At 56.4% G+C, this 14,125-nt stretch overlaps 2 protein-coding genes across 3 annotated transcripts in view; both read right to left on the minus strand.

The window, feature by feature from the left end:
• On the minus strand, positions 1 to 11,926 carry RHOT2 (ras homolog family member T2). The gene is made up of 19 exons (XM_072349061.1): positions 11,745 to 11,926; positions 11,436 to 11,494; positions 10,535 to 10,616; positions 10,370 to 10,413; positions 9,021 to 9,074; positions 8,649 to 8,701; positions 7,993 to 8,101; positions 7,438 to 7,539; positions 6,953 to 7,051; positions 6,732 to 6,840; positions 6,327 to 6,447; positions 5,436 to 5,520; positions 4,308 to 4,453; positions 4,103 to 4,203; positions 3,902 to 4,032; positions 3,413 to 3,493; positions 3,076 to 3,198; positions 2,631 to 2,833; positions 1 to 1,423 (listed from the first exon to the last, which is right to left on the minus strand). The coding sequence occupies exons 1-19, from the start codon at positions 11,779 to 11,781 to the stop codon at positions 1,306 to 1,308; spliced, it is 1,857 nt and encodes a 618-aa protein (XP_072205162.1). The 5' UTR covers positions 11,782 to 11,926; the 3' UTR covers positions 1 to 1,305.
• The window catches only part of WDR90 (WD repeat domain 90), a 24,445-nt gene continuing 21,776 nt past the window's right edge, over positions 11,457 to 14,125 (minus strand). Inside the window, exons 41-45 of one of the 2 annotated variants that reach the window (XM_072349051.1) lie at positions 13,628 to 13,771; positions 13,317 to 13,436; positions 12,667 to 12,751; positions 12,070 to 12,295; positions 11,457 to 11,489 (exon numbers count right to left, since the gene is read on the minus strand). In XM_072349051.1, coding sequence (XP_072205152.1) covers positions 12,138 to 12,295; positions 12,667 to 12,751; positions 13,317 to 13,436; positions 13,628 to 13,771 — 507 coding nt within the window. In that variant the 3' untranslated portion in view covers positions 11,457 to 11,489; positions 12,070 to 12,137. The remainder of the gene's footprint in view (positions 11,490 to 12,069; positions 12,296 to 12,666; positions 12,752 to 13,316; positions 13,437 to 13,627; positions 13,772 to 14,125) is intronic. The other variant, XM_072349050.1, reaches the window with a different exon arrangement.

Below are 14,125 nucleotides of genomic sequence, written 5' to 3' on the forward strand. Positions count from 1 at the left end.
TGGAAGGTGTGTAAAAATTTATTTCATTGTAGAGAACAAAACTAAAACAGAACAGCTCCAGGACTCTGCCCCATGGACACGCTCCTGGCAGGCAGCAGGATGGAATGGGAATAGAAAAGCCCAAGGACTTGGCCCTATGGGAACCAGGGGAGAACCCCAAGCTGGCAAAAGCAGCTCTGGATGGATCCAGTGTCACTGCTGGGATGGGGACAGCACGGCAGGATGCTTCCCACAAACCATGGATTCCCCAACCCCTCACTGGCCCCAGGTTACAGTGAAAGTTTAAATAGACAAAGGGATAAAGGAACAACGAGCTGTCCCTCGGTGCTGCCCCGAGCTGCCTGTAAATAAGCCTACCCTGAGTGCAGCCTAAGAGCCAGTGCCACTTATTTCACCAGGAGCTCCCCCTGGCACAGCAGAAGTGGGCTGGGAGCCTGGGGTAGGGCTGAGTAGAGTGTGGAGCTCCGAGGACCAGCACAGGCTGGTATCACTCTTTGGGATGCTGAGAACAGGGGCAGCCCCAAACTCATGCTGGCTGAAATGCCAACTGGCTGGAGCTGGACATGGGGGAGAAACAGCTTCCAGTTGTACCAGGAGGTGCAACGCTCAGAGCCTCCTGCTCTGGAAGGGATCCACAGAGGGAACAGCAGGACAAGGATCATACGATGGCACTGCCAGGCATCCTCAGCCCATGTAGTGTTCTCTGGCACTGGGAACACCAGTTGTGGGGGAGAGGGAAAGGACATACAGGTAGGTAGGGGAGGAGGGCAGATGGGCCAAAATCCAGACAGAATGCTATTAGGAAACAGGGACTTGGGATGGGAGTGTGCCTTCTAGGGCCAAAGCTGTCCAGCACTGCTGCAGCAGGCAGAAATCCTGACAGCCTCAATGCTGGCACTGCTGCACGTCCTGAGGGCTCCAGGAGCATCACCCTGCAGAACTCAAGGCTCCAGCAGAGCCCCCTGCAAAAGGGACGTGCCCAGCCCATGGACAGATAGAAACACTGTTTGAACATAAAAACAAACGTTACAAAATCATTAACAGAATAAAAGAAGGGAGTGATCCCTTTGGCTTCCAGGGAGGAGGCCCCCAGCTGCCACATAGACGAGGTGCTCAGGGGCCAGCGAGGTGAGGCTGACCGGTGCCAAGGATCGATCCTGCTGGTGCTGGGAACTCTGGCTTCTCTGGTCCCTGCAATTGAGGCTGGGGGAGGAGGATTTCCCACCAGGGACCAGCTGACCCTCATGGGGCATCACTCAGGACGGGGAGCCGGTGGCACAGGGAGGTCGGGGTGGAGAGCAGCTCTCACTTGTTCTTGGCCAGCACACGGTACAGCGTGAACCCCACCACGGCGGTGACTGCAGCCCCCAGGGCCACCCGGAGCCAAAAGGATGCAGCTCCCAGCTCCACGGCGTTCAGGTGGCTGCAAGGGAAGAGAGAAGAGATGGGGTGAGTGATGTGAAAGGAAACAGGTGTCCAAATAAGCCTGACAGCTCTTGGGATGGTGCGGTGCAGCTCCAGGGATGAAACCCCATCTGATGGTGCTGGTGCAGCACTGAGCACCGTGAGGCTCCCAGCCCAATGCCGAGCGCCCGCCATGCGGCATCACCATCAAACCCAATGATGGCTGGTGGAAAGGAGGCAGGCTTCACCCTCCCACAGCCCTGAAATAGCACACCAACATCTAAATAATTAGTACGAGTGAGGAGGTACTCATCTTCCTTTCTAGGTCAGGCTGCTTTTACAGCTCCAAGTGCAGAGAGCCCCAGAAGTGGCCGCAGTGACACTGGCACAGGGGTGAGCAAATCAGCAGCAGCCAAGGCACTGACCTGGGGACAGTGAGGGAAGGGCCCTGTGCCCTCTGATCGTACACATTCCCTTCCTAAACACGTGCTGTCCTGCATCACTGTGCTCCTCTACGAGGAGAAAAGACGTATCCATTATTCATTCTCCACTAAATCGGGAGGAGAACAGCCAATCCTTGGCCCTCCATGACGCTGTTATTTATTTATACCAAATACTCTAAGATATAGAAAGAATATTTAAATTTTAATACTGCAGAGGGGAAAAAAAAAAAAGGTGTTGGCTCTAAAAATAAAGTTGTTTATTGAAAAAAGCTAAAGGGAAAACCACTCGCTGGTAATCCCATCCTGTCCTCCAACGCACCCACACGCTCTCCTGGGAAGGGCAGAGCCCCCCCTGTGCTGCCCAGCCCCTTTCAGAAGCAGCTCCTTCCCAAAGCAACGTGAGGTCCTGCTCCTCTGATCTCTTTGCTGCTCCTGATCCACCTGATCAGGAGAAAACAGCCACCACCTCCTCCCTGCAGGCGCTGGCACACGAGGCTGCCTGCTCACCTTTCAGCACTTCTGTATCTCAGCCTTCAAAAAACAAAGATCCTGCCGTGAGATCTTATCCAATAAATCTGCCACAGGCTGCACAAGGCAGAAGACAGTCGAGTCCCCTTTGCTCTCTCAGCTCGGGGAAAAAAGTGGCCCTTTCGTTCCCATTAATCACATAAGCAGACAATATCAAGAGCTCGGGAGAAACCACGGGGAATGCAAGGAGGGCAAGCTGCAGCCTCCTGCCCTCAGCTCCCAGCCAACAGCCCCCTCTGCAGCACGGATACTAACGGGAACGTGGCGGCGGTGGCCAGCTTGGTGTAGACAGCAGTGCTGGGCGGGCCCTGGCCGTGGCAGGAGAAGAGGAATGGTGGTGGGAGGCAGTGCTTGTAGCAGAACTCAGCAGGGGACAGCCCGGGCTGCTGGCTCACTTCTGGCAGGTCTGTCTTGGAGGCCACAAAAACGCAGGGGATCTGGCTGTCCATGTAGTGTTGCTGCAGGCAGAGGAGAGAAAGTGAGGGGTGAACAACTGGCCACTGCCCTGTGGATCTCCAGGGAGGGAATCACAAGGGTTCCCCAGCCAAGAGGGGACCAAGGAAGGAGGGCTCAGATAGCACCAGTGCCTCCTGGAGCTGTGGGCTCTAACTGTGGGGCAGGGGAAGGCTGTTCCTACACCCTCCTGGGAAATGCAGGGCTGCCACTCAAAGCTGATGCCCCCCAGGTTGCCTGCACTCACCTTATAAATACTGGCACAGTAGCTGAAGGATTTGGGGTCACTCAGGTCATAGATCAAGCAGGCAACGTCGCAGGCTGCGTCTGATGGCTTTGTGAACTGCACCTCAGCACTGACCTCGTGCAGCTGGAGCAGGAAAGGAAGGGTCAGGGGGCACAGCACTGCCGTGAGGAGATGGGGTTGGGTCTCACATCAACACACATGATGCACTGTAACAACCACAGGCCCAGCACAGCACATGGGTGCTGCAATGATGCAATATGGATGGACACAGTCCAGCCCTGCTGCTGTGCCCAGGCAGACATAGCAGCAATGCCCCCCCCCGCACACACATACTTACTATAAGGTACTTTTCCTGGCCGTTGACCTGCACAGTATTGATCGTGTAGAGAGATGGCTCTCCTGGGCTCTCCCTCTGGACCTGCCATGGATGAAAACACCGTCTCAGACAGCAGGGAGAGTGCTTAGGGGAGGGAGAGCACTTCACGCTGCTCTGATCCCTGCGGTCTAACAGTCACTGCCCTTGAAAGCCAGCCAGAGTCTGCCACAAGACAAGGGCTGTTAGCAATGAGCAGGGAAAAAAATCAGCATCACCTTGGTCAGATCAGGAAAGGAACAGCCTCTGAGAATCCTTGGGATAAGCAGAGGGAGGGAACCCACAGCCTTACGCAAAATAAAGGGGCAAGAGCCACGGTGTGGAGGGGTGGTACAAAGCCCCGTGCTGGGATGCTGGGTCTGGCCAGGGCAGGGAGGTGCTGGCACACAGCAGATTGCTCAGCGGCCTCACGCTCTGCCTCCTGCTCCACCAGAGAGGGGAGCAGCCACTCACCGCGAGGCTCCTGCCGAGGAAGGCCTGCAGGAAGGCAGACTTGCCTGCGCCCCCGGCTCCCAGCACCTTGCATAGGAAGACGTTTCTCTGCGTCTGGCCTTTCTCCAGGTCAATCCTCTTCTCCCGGGTCACTGGCAGGAGAAAGTGCTGGTGAGTGCGAGGAGGACACCGAGCTGCCAGGAGGTGAGGGCAGTGCTGTACCTGTGAGGGCCTGAGTCTGGGAGTCCTGCTCCGAGAGGATGGGGTAGCCCAGGTAGCCGAGGCACTCCAGGCAGTGCCGCACATCCAGGTAGGCTATGAGGCTGAAGAGACAGAGCAGCATTGGGAAGCTGGTCAGGGGGATGCTGACAAGGTCAGCAAACACTACGTGACGGGACTAACAATGTGGGAGAGGGACTGAGCTTACGTCCACTGGCAGAGAAATCCATGCAGGGAAAGCAGGCCTTTATCAGTGGTGCATACCGTGTTGTAGAGCTCAGGGCCCCAGGGCATGCAGGGGAAGACACTGAAGAAGTTCTGCAGCTCTGCAGGAGAGAGGGCACCATCCTGGTCCTGCCAAAACAAGTGGAAATCAGCAGCTGAGGCAGGACACAGCCTACGTGCACACGGCAGCTCTCTACAGCCACGTCAAGCACTGTCAGGGACCCCTCTCTAGGGGTCCTGGCACACTGAAGCCAACTCATTTCCTGCTGCAGAATGACACAGGGATCCTTTCAATAGCAGACATCAACTGCAAGCAAGGCCAGAGCTGCGTGACTGTGCAAAGAGCCTGAACCCCAGGGACACTCATCACTGTACAGCCAACAGGCACTGCCAGAAGGGATTCTGTTCTGTGACTAAAACTGGAGCCACCGCCAGCCCTGCCACTGGGAAGGACCTGTTCACATGCACCCTGTAGCTCTGAGCTGCTGGTCCTGCCACGCTGCAGGTCTGTGCTGCAGGGAAACCAGCCTGAGGCCTGCAAGCAGTTGCTGAGTCCTCCAGACAAACACATGCCAACACAGCAGCCTCAGGGTAGCATGTCACAGGGCCACACCACAGAAGATCTGCTGGCACGTGGGCACACAGAGACGTGTTTTGACTCAGTGCTGCAGCTCTCATGGAGCCACCATATCCCAGATGTACACCAACATGTAAATAAATTGATCAGATGCATGCAGATCTGAGACATCCCCTTCTCTCGCTCTCCAAAGAGACAGAGTATGGTACCAATTAATCGCTTTCTTTCTCCCTCTGCAGTTCAGCATCCAGCATCCCTTCCACGGGGCTGTTAGCTGTGTGGATACTTCTGCTTGGTTTGTGGCTGCAGGCCAGCAGCTCTGATCACTTTCCCTATCAACCCATGTGCTACAGATGGTCACAGCGCAGGGCTGATGCCAGCTCAGATCCTGAAGGCCCACACTTTACCACGTGCTCTTTGGACAAGGGTGGTGATCCCAATCCCATGGCCCTGACGTGAAGCTACAGTCAGGTACCTGCAGCTCACTGCGACCACCAAAAGCCTCAGCAAGAAGCTACACGGCGCACTGCACACCTTGTCGTGCTTCTCGAAGAGCCGCTGCAGGAACTGGTAGCCCAGGTGGTTGAGCTCCGTGGAGCAGCCAGGGGGCAGGCGGAACCTGCCAGGAGAGACCCAAGTGAGCAGCTCCAACACCTCCTTGCTCCCTGAATGAAGGGCAGTGTGTCAGTGGGTCCTCTGCAAAGCCACATCTCAGCTGGAGCACACAGCTCCCCTGTCCCCTCCCTACCCAAGGCCAGTGGTTTTCCCGAGGCCTGGCTGTTCCCTGGCTTTAGGGAGAAGGTGCTGAGTGTGCAGAGCAGGCTCCCCTCAATACATCTGCATCACCCAGCAGATCAGGAGCTGACAAGGCCTTTGTTTAGCCTCACACTGCAGAAGGGTACAGCTCTAGACACACTGCTTTCCATCAGCACAGGCCCTGTTGTCTTCCTCCATTGCCTGCTCTCTGGAGAGAAGATGAGGCAGCTCACAGCCAAAGCCTTTCATTACTGCCAGATCACCACTTCCAGGGTGGCAGGGAGCAGAGAAGAGACAGCAGCTGCAGAATCAGCCAAGAAGGCTATGCTGACTGCTCACAGCTCCTGACAGCTCAGCTCAAGCAGAGACAGAACAGCCTTCAAAAGTCCCTTGTTGATGTCAATGCAAGTCAGGGACAAGCCTTTATCACTCTGTTCTTTGCCCACCTACATCACAACCAACAGCACGGTTAACAGCTTCAAGGCCTTCACACTGTCACCAACCTCCCTGTTCTCAGCTCATGACCATAGGGAAAGATGAGGAGAATAAACATGACCGTAAGCTCAGGTTACAGCTTCAGCTGAGCAACACAGCAGATGCCAGGACACTCAATTGTACACCACAGGGTTGTCACACCCTGCCTGCCCCACTCCATGCCAGGATACGCACTGTGGGTACAGATAGTCATCTGTCAGCTCCAGCTCGTCATCGTAGCCAAAGCGGCGAAGGATAGTCCATGTGGTCTCATGCCGGCCCCTCTGGATGAAGAGTGTGTTGAGGAAGAGGAAGCCTGTGGGAGAGAGATCAGGCAGCTCAGACAATGGGGGTTAGACTGGAACTCAGCCTCAGGGATCCACATCTCAGGACTATTGCGTCCACTAGGAAAACAGTGCTCGGACAGAGAGCTTTACATGGCCATAGCAGGCTCAAGTTTGCTTTGACAAGGGGGACTAATTAGGCTTGGATCAAGATCTAGTAGGCTCAGCCTGTGCACAGAGCCCCTTTGCGAATGCTGAAGGAGGTGGATCCATCCATTCCTTGCAGTGAAGGAGCAGAGAGTCCCTATGCTGTTACCATTTAATGTCAGGCCGTTGTCCTGCACTCCATCCGTGGTGTTCTTCCATACAACCATCTTCACATCCTCCAAGGCCTGGGGAGCCAGTGGGTTTCCAAAGCAGGACTTCTACCTCCCAAGAGAAAGAAGGTCATCATGAGCTAGCACATGGACAGCAGAACCCTCTGTCTCACTGCCACCCAAGGACTGGGAGATACCACAGCTCCACAGCCAGCCCTACCTGAAAGTAGTTGAGTTCATCATCACTGAGAATCTGGTTATTATCTTGGTCTGAGAGGTTGAAAATCCGGGTCAACGCTCGTGAACACGCAGGTCTCAGCTGCAAGGGACCAATCATGGTAACAAAACCAGGGCACTATATTTATTGTGACTTTCTCCTGCCTCCCAAACCCCAAAGGCACAGAGCCCTTCCTGCACGACAGCCAACAGAGAAGGACCCTTGGACCCTTCCCATCACACAGACTAGAGCATGAGGGTTCCCACAGATATCTCTGGCCAGTATACTCTCATCTGGCTGCACTTAGCAGGGAAAGATGGCTCTTTCCTCCTCTGTTGGCTCCCCACAGGGGTACTGCTTTTCCCTTTCTTGCTACCTTGGCCCAAGCTCCACATCCTTCCCAGGATAAAAGGCACAGCACCAGACTGGTGCTCTGTGACCCCACAGGTGGGCAAGGACTCCACTGGGAGCTGCGAGCAGCTTCTTACCTGCTTCTCCTCCGGGTCATAGAGGGGTGCAGTGGGATGCAGCACAGCTTTCTGGGCATAGTAGAAGAGCTCAGAGATGTTCTTGAGGTTCTTGGCAGAGCACTGTGGATTCAAAGGAAGACGCTATGCTGTGTGTGGGCAACAGGCTTATGACAGCGGGGAGGAGGAGGTTGACAAGGAGCTCTCCAAGCCTCCAAGTAATGCATCAAAGCACAGAGCAATCTCTGTCCACCATTAGGAAAAAAAACAAACAAAAACCAAACCAAAAGGGAAACCTCCTGTTCACACTCTGGCTTTGTTGCGCTCACTCCACAGCCCCAAAGCCAACATGGGCTGCATGCAGCTCCAATGCTATTTACCCCTAGCCAGGGCAGACACCAAAACCCACTCCTAATGTGCAAAGCAAAGCAGAGAAAACCCAGACTGAGGTTGTTCTGCAGAGCAACACTAGCAGGGCAGATCCCCCACAAACATGAAGGCTCCCCTGACCCACATCAGTCATGTATGTGCTCCTACCCCTCACAGAGGCTTTTCAGAAACACTCAGGTCCCTCACCTCCACACAGGTCTCAATCTCTGAGAACTGGTTCATGATGGGCAGGATGACTTCCATGGAGCTCCCCATCTGCAGGTCAGACTTGTTTCCAACTAAAATAATGGGGATCCTGGGGGAGAAAGATGGCAAGTCAGAGAGCACAAGTGGGGCCACTCCTCTGCCAGCCTCAGCTGGGCTCCAGCTGCATGTGTTGCTGTACAGCCACCCATGGAGCTTCCCAGCCTTCCTCTGCAAGGTCCAGAACAGCTTTCCTACTTCCTACGGCTGGGAGCATCCATCTGGAGAAACAGACTGCCTGATCCTGATTACGCTTTCACCCAGCAGCAATATGTTCAAGAGCTTATAATCCAACACAGCAGCCTTCTGCCTAAACGACCCACGTGCAGCTTATGACTTCTGCTCTGCCATCCTCCCTTAGCAGCCTCCCCTTCTTGCCTTGCCAGTGAGACATTAAGGTGGGAGGGGAGGGGGGGAAACCTTCTCCCGTGACCCTCTGACTCAGCTAAACCCACAAGGGAGAAAAGCTCCCACATTCTTCCACTGCAAGTGATCTAGGCACCAGTTGCACAGCTGGCTCAATGTGAGCAACCTCCACCGGCAACAAAGGCAGTGATGGCCCTGCAACCTCCAGAATCACCCAATTCTGCCCACAGTACCTGGCACCCTTTTCAGCCCCTCCATTCACCATGGGGATCCATTTAGTGCGAATCTGCAAGGCAAGCACAGAGAAGGACGTGTGAGAGCAGACCGGGGAGGGAGAGGCAGCTCCCAACACACACAGTGTGGCTGTCAGCAGGGCCCTGCAGCCATCTGCTCCCCAGCATTCCCCCGCAGCAGCAGAGCACACCCAGGGATGCTGTAAGCCAGCAGAAGGATGTGACAGGCCTGTTGCCTCCAGCACAGGCAGAATTGCCAGCATGGGAGCATGCCCAGGCTGTGCTCAACCTGTCTCTGCTTGCAGAAGTCCCAAACCCCAAAACCTCTGGAGGGCTGAGGGCATTTCAAGGCTCCCACAGGAGACACGTTACCTTCTCAATCGTCGCCTCCTTGGTGACATCATACACCACACAGACCACATTAGCCTGCAAGAGAGCAGCAGAAAAGGGGGTGAGCAAAAGTCCTGGTGCTCCTACAAAGAAGGAAGCAGGGAAGCCTTCCAAGCTCAGGCAGCTCCAGCCCCAAATGCTGCCACTGCGTTTGCACTAAAACCCAGCAGCTGTGGTTTAGAATGCACGAGCAGTACACACAACAACACAACACACATGCTGCCTGCAGGCTCCTTGGGAGCTGGACAACAGCGGCTATAACCTCAGCTGTCTCGTGCCAGCATAAAGAATCTCCCTTCTCAGCTTTTGGCACAGTGTGGATGTTTTTCTTCCCCAGACAGGCAGAAAGCACGTGGCAGCTCCCACCCCTGCTCCAACCCTGTATGTGAGGCCTCCATAGAAGAGGGAAGGGCACACGTGTGGCCGTGCCAGCCACACGACTCTGCACTTGATGCCTCAACTCCCCACTTCCACACACATGGTGGCCTGGCAGCCACTGACCTCCCCTTCCCAGGCCTGCACAGACAGCAGCGACACTAACGTTTTGTTTGAAGCAGACAGAAGGGATCACTGGCCCTTTCAGGGGAGAGTTTAGTGCTAATCCCAGGGATGCACAAGGGTTTAGGCAGGATTTCCTGGAGCAGTTTTAAGCATCTCGGGACATTCCTCCTGTCTGGGTAGAGGGAGCAGGAGCCCCATTCCCCTGGCCCACCTCCCCAGCTGTTAGATGCCAAGGTGGAGCAATGGAATAGTTTTGCTGTGAGACGCACAGGGGAGAGAGCTTTGTTACATACTATCGTGAGGCCCTCCTCTTGAAGAAGCCAAAGTTAATCCCAAAGCGAGAGAGAGCAGCAGGGCTGGTTGGATGGATTTTTTCCCTGACCAGTCCCAGGGCTCCAGCTCCCAAACCACCACTTGTGTGTCACTGCTTTATCACACAGCCACAGTGACCTCATGCAGGGAGCAGAGGACCTCAACAACAACTGCTGCACCCCTCCACCTCCTGGGAACATCCTAGGGATGGGAGCAGACCATCTGCTCAGCAGCCTCCTCCACCTATGGGTCAGCAGCAAGCTGCACACCCCCCCCCCCCCGACTCTCCTTCTGGTAGCTCCCCAGAGGGCCAGGACAAGCCCTACAACAGCTTACAACGCAGAGAAGGATTAAACAAAGTGCTAAACAAACTGCTAGCGTTAATCCGCAGATAACCAACGGCCTGCACATCTCTGGGTGGTTAATGGAAAGAGAGAGCAGTCACATGTCACACGCAGGCTGCAGGGCTACGGCGGCTCAACCTTCTGCCCTGCAATGCCCCATCCAGCCCCGCTCACCTTAGCGATCTCCTCTTGCAGCTCATCCTCAGTCTGCTCTGACTCTGGAAAGGGAGAACTGTCATCACGCACTGTCCATGCCTGCTGCAATAGGGACATCCTTCCCGCTCGCTGCAGGTAGGCGAGGAGAAGAGAGGCCAGCAGGGAACAAGGGGACAGTCCCACCTGAGTAGTCCACAATGTGCGTGGGGACCTTCTCAGGTGTGACATCAGCCGGGATCGTGATCTCTTCTGCTCGAGGTGGCACCTGCAAAGCAGGCAGACTGTGTTCTGCTGCACGGACCAGCCAGTCAGAACAAGCAAGGGCGAGGAAGGGAGATTGGGTGCTCAGATCTCATTGTGGCTTCTGCCCAGGCAGTGACTCCTGCCCGCAGGGAGCTGCAGCAGGTTGATGTGTGCTATAGCCTGCTCCTCACACAGTGAAACCTGACAGCCTCCCAGCCCTGAGCGCTCCCTGCAGACACAGCCCCGTGTCCCTTCATGAAAGCAGCATTTCAAACAAGCCAGTGCTGCCACCCCCACACTAAGCCCTCAAGTGCTCCCCCAGCTCCAGCCTGACCTCCTGGCAGCTGGAGGCAGGCTAAGCTGATTGCCTGGGCTTTTCTGTGAAACACAGAAAGGTGCTGGAAACCACTTGTTCCCCCGCAAGCTGATGCTTCCCAGTGAGCACTGTCTGCCTGACACTAATGCAGCAGGGCAAATGACCCCAAGCAGGGCAGTGCCCCTTCTGCATCCAAGCTGTGATGGGACAGCAAGCCACACAGTCAGAGGCCCAGAAGGGCTCGTGTAGGCCGGCTGGAGGCCGCAGTGACAGCCCTGCTCAGTGCCAGGCCCTGCTCCATCCACGCAAGAGTTCTGGGGCGGCTCAGCCCCTTCCACGGGCTCTGCTGTGGCGCTGCCATGAGGCTGCAAAGCCCCCGAGGAAGCAGCAAGAGAACGAGGCCCCAAAGGAACAGCACCCAAACGGCGACGCTGCGTGGACCGGGGCAAGGAGAAAACGCCGCTCCGCCTCCAAAGGCCGGAGGCTACAGCTGGTGCCAGCGCCGCCCCGCAGCGCCGCGCTCACCTCCTCGGGGAACTCCTCTCCCACCAGAGCCATGATCAGGGACGTCTTCCCCACCTGGGCTAGGAAGGAAAGGGGGAAACGTCGGCACTGCACGGAGCCGCACAGCCGGGCTCAGCGGCCGTTCCCGGCCCGTCACCGCAGGGCCCAGCGGAGGCCCGCACCGCGCACCAAGCGCCCTTTGCACCCGCACCGCGGAGAGCAACCGGTTCCACCGGGCTCAGCACCGCGGGGACGGAACCATCAGGAGCCGCAGCCTCGGGCAGCCCGGCCCAGCCGCTCCTCCCCCCGGGCCCGGCTCGCCGCCCTTACCCTCCCCCAGCAGCAGGATCCGCACGTCCCGCTTCATGGCGGCACCGCCGCCGCTCCCGGGGCTACCGCCGCCAGCGCCGCTTCCGGCCGCAACCAGCGAGCTGCGGGCGGAGAGAAGCACGTTGCACACAGCGCCCCCTGGCGGCCGGAGGTGTTACCCTGCACTTCCCAACCGCTACTTCGCGTTTCGTGTTGTTTTATTAGGAAAAAAAAAAAGAGAAAAAAAACAAAAACCAAACAAAAAAACAGCAGCAAATCACGCCATAAACAAACACCACAGCAATGTCGGAGCGTCCAACGCCCCGCCGCAAGGGCTGCGGCCTACGTGGGGGGGGCTGAGCCGGGGCCTGGCGTGGGGCCGCAGCCCGGCCCGCAGTGAGGCCGCCCCGCTCCTCAGGCGCCCAGCAGCTCCCAGACGAGCACGGCGCTGTGCGAGGCCGTCAGCAGGCGGCGGCCGGCGGGGGCGAAGCGGCACAAGTGGACCGTGTCGTCGTGAGCGGCGTAGTCCTGGGCCAGGCCTGCGGGGCAGCGCTGCAGCCGGAGGAGCCGCTCTGTGGGGAGATGCAATAGGTCAGCGGCTGAGGGAACGGGATGCTTATATGGAGGAGGCTCAGGGGAGACATTATTGCTCCTCTCCAGCTCCTGAAAGGAGCCTAAAAGCCCCATGCTCCTGTGCCTCTTACATAGGGCAGGGTATCAGGTTGGGTATTGGGAAGCATCTCTGCGCAGTGATGCAGTGGCACAGCTGCCCAGGGAGCAATGGGGGCATGGTGTTCTCTTCCAACCTTATCACTTGTGTGATTCCTCCCTGCCTGCCATACCCTGCCCTGGAGCAGGGCAGATACTTCACTCCCGGGGCTGTTGTTCCTGGGATAACGCACGTGGGGGACAAGCAGAGCCCACAGCACCGGCTGATACTCACCGCTGAAGCCGACAGCCATGAAGCGTGCAGCAGGAGACAGGCTCAGGGATGTAGCAAAGTATGGCAAGGAGATCTTCTCAATGACCTGTGCAAGAGAAGCACACCAACATCTCAGAAACGAGCGGGCAGCAGAACAGCTGCCTAAGTGACACCTTCAGGAGGGTAAAGGGCTCCTCCGCGGAGAGGCTGACAGATGCACAACCTCTCTCCAGGCTCAAAAACCTGCCAAAGGCATCCACTTCCAAGAGGCGACCCGACAATTTAGAGACTGTTAGCGGTCCCAAATGTAAACACCTTCCCCTCCAGAAGCAGCATCAGTGACTGGCAGCCTGCCCAGGGGTCAGAGCTGGAGTGAAAAGATGCCGCGCTGCCCAGCTGCTTTCTGAACCCATTTCGCACCCTAAGGCTTGTATTACTTGCAGCCCTCGTTAGCAGAAGGGAATACTGCACCAGGAGCTGTCATTTGGGTCAAGAGTGGGTCCAGCTCTCCCCCTGCAGAAAGAGGGGCTCATCTGCAAGTCTCCTTTATCTTGCAGGCCCTTCGAGGGAGATGGGGAGCACTGCCTCCCCTCCATCTCATTCACTGCAGCCACACAACAGCAGAGGAGCACGCGCTGCCTGGGCAGGGTGTACAGGGAGGGTACAAGTACCTGTTTCTTGCGCAGGCTGTAAAACAGAGCTTCCTTCTGCATCCCAAAGCCAACATAGACCAGGGTACCGTGCTCCCAAGGGCAGAAGGCAGCCAGGCTGGGCGGCAGGCTGCCAAGACCCTGGCAGGGGAAACCAAAAGGAACCAAACTGAGTAAACACATTGGATTGAGCTGACAAGATAGGTTCACTCCAGTTTGGATGGGGCTTAGGATGCTTCAGCATCCCATATACAGAAAGGGAGAGCGTGTTGAAGAGACTGGGGCTGCATGGTGCCAAGATAGGGACACGAGTGGGGGAGCAGCACGCTCACCTCGGGGCTGGCAGGAGCAGGGAAACTAAGCCAGTCGAGGAGCTCACACTTATCCTTCATCCAGTCGGAGGCCCAAACACTGACCCGACGGTCTGAGCTGGTAGCCAGCCACAACTCACCTCCCTCCACCCCAAAGTCGTGGTACTATGAAAGACAAAAGCAATGTTATGGCTCTTGCAGTGCAGAAGCTTTAAAGAAAGCTGCTAGCAAGAACTGGCAGAGGGCATGACTTCATGGGAACACAAGGGATTAATGCCGGGATTAACCTCCTGGATTCTCTCATCTGAGCAGTGCTTAAAGTCTTTTATCACAATAAAATAGGACGAGGAAGCAGTGATTGCAAAGACAGCAGCAAACTCTGGGCTGAAAACCCCAGCAGAAGAGTGAGTGCCTGGCCAGAACAATACAGATCTCTTCCTTTGGACACCTCATCTGAGCATCTCCTAGGAGACTGCAGATACAGCACGTGTTCTTCACCTAAAGCAGAGGAAAACCTCC

Source organism: Excalfactoria chinensis, chromosome 14 (genome assembly GCF_039878825.1).
Source record: "Excalfactoria chinensis isolate bCotChi1 chromosome 14, bCotChi1.hap2, whole genome shotgun sequence".
Taxonomy (NCBI): Eukaryota; Metazoa; Chordata; class Aves; order Galliformes; family Phasianidae; genus Excalfactoria; species Excalfactoria chinensis.

Coding starts and splice junctions, on each gene's coding strand:
- RHOT2 (XM_072349061.1), bottom strand. CDS start 11,781: ATGAAGCGGGACGTGCGGATCCTGCTGCTGGGGGAGG. Junction 5,521..6,326: donor GATGACTATCTGTACCCACA/GTGCGTATCCTG, acceptor CTCTCCTGGCAG/GTTCCGCCTGCCCCCTGGCT. Junction 1,424..2,630: donor GCCACCGCCGCCACGTTCCC/GTTAGTATCCGT, acceptor CTTCCCTTGCAG/CCACCTGAACGCCGTGGAGC.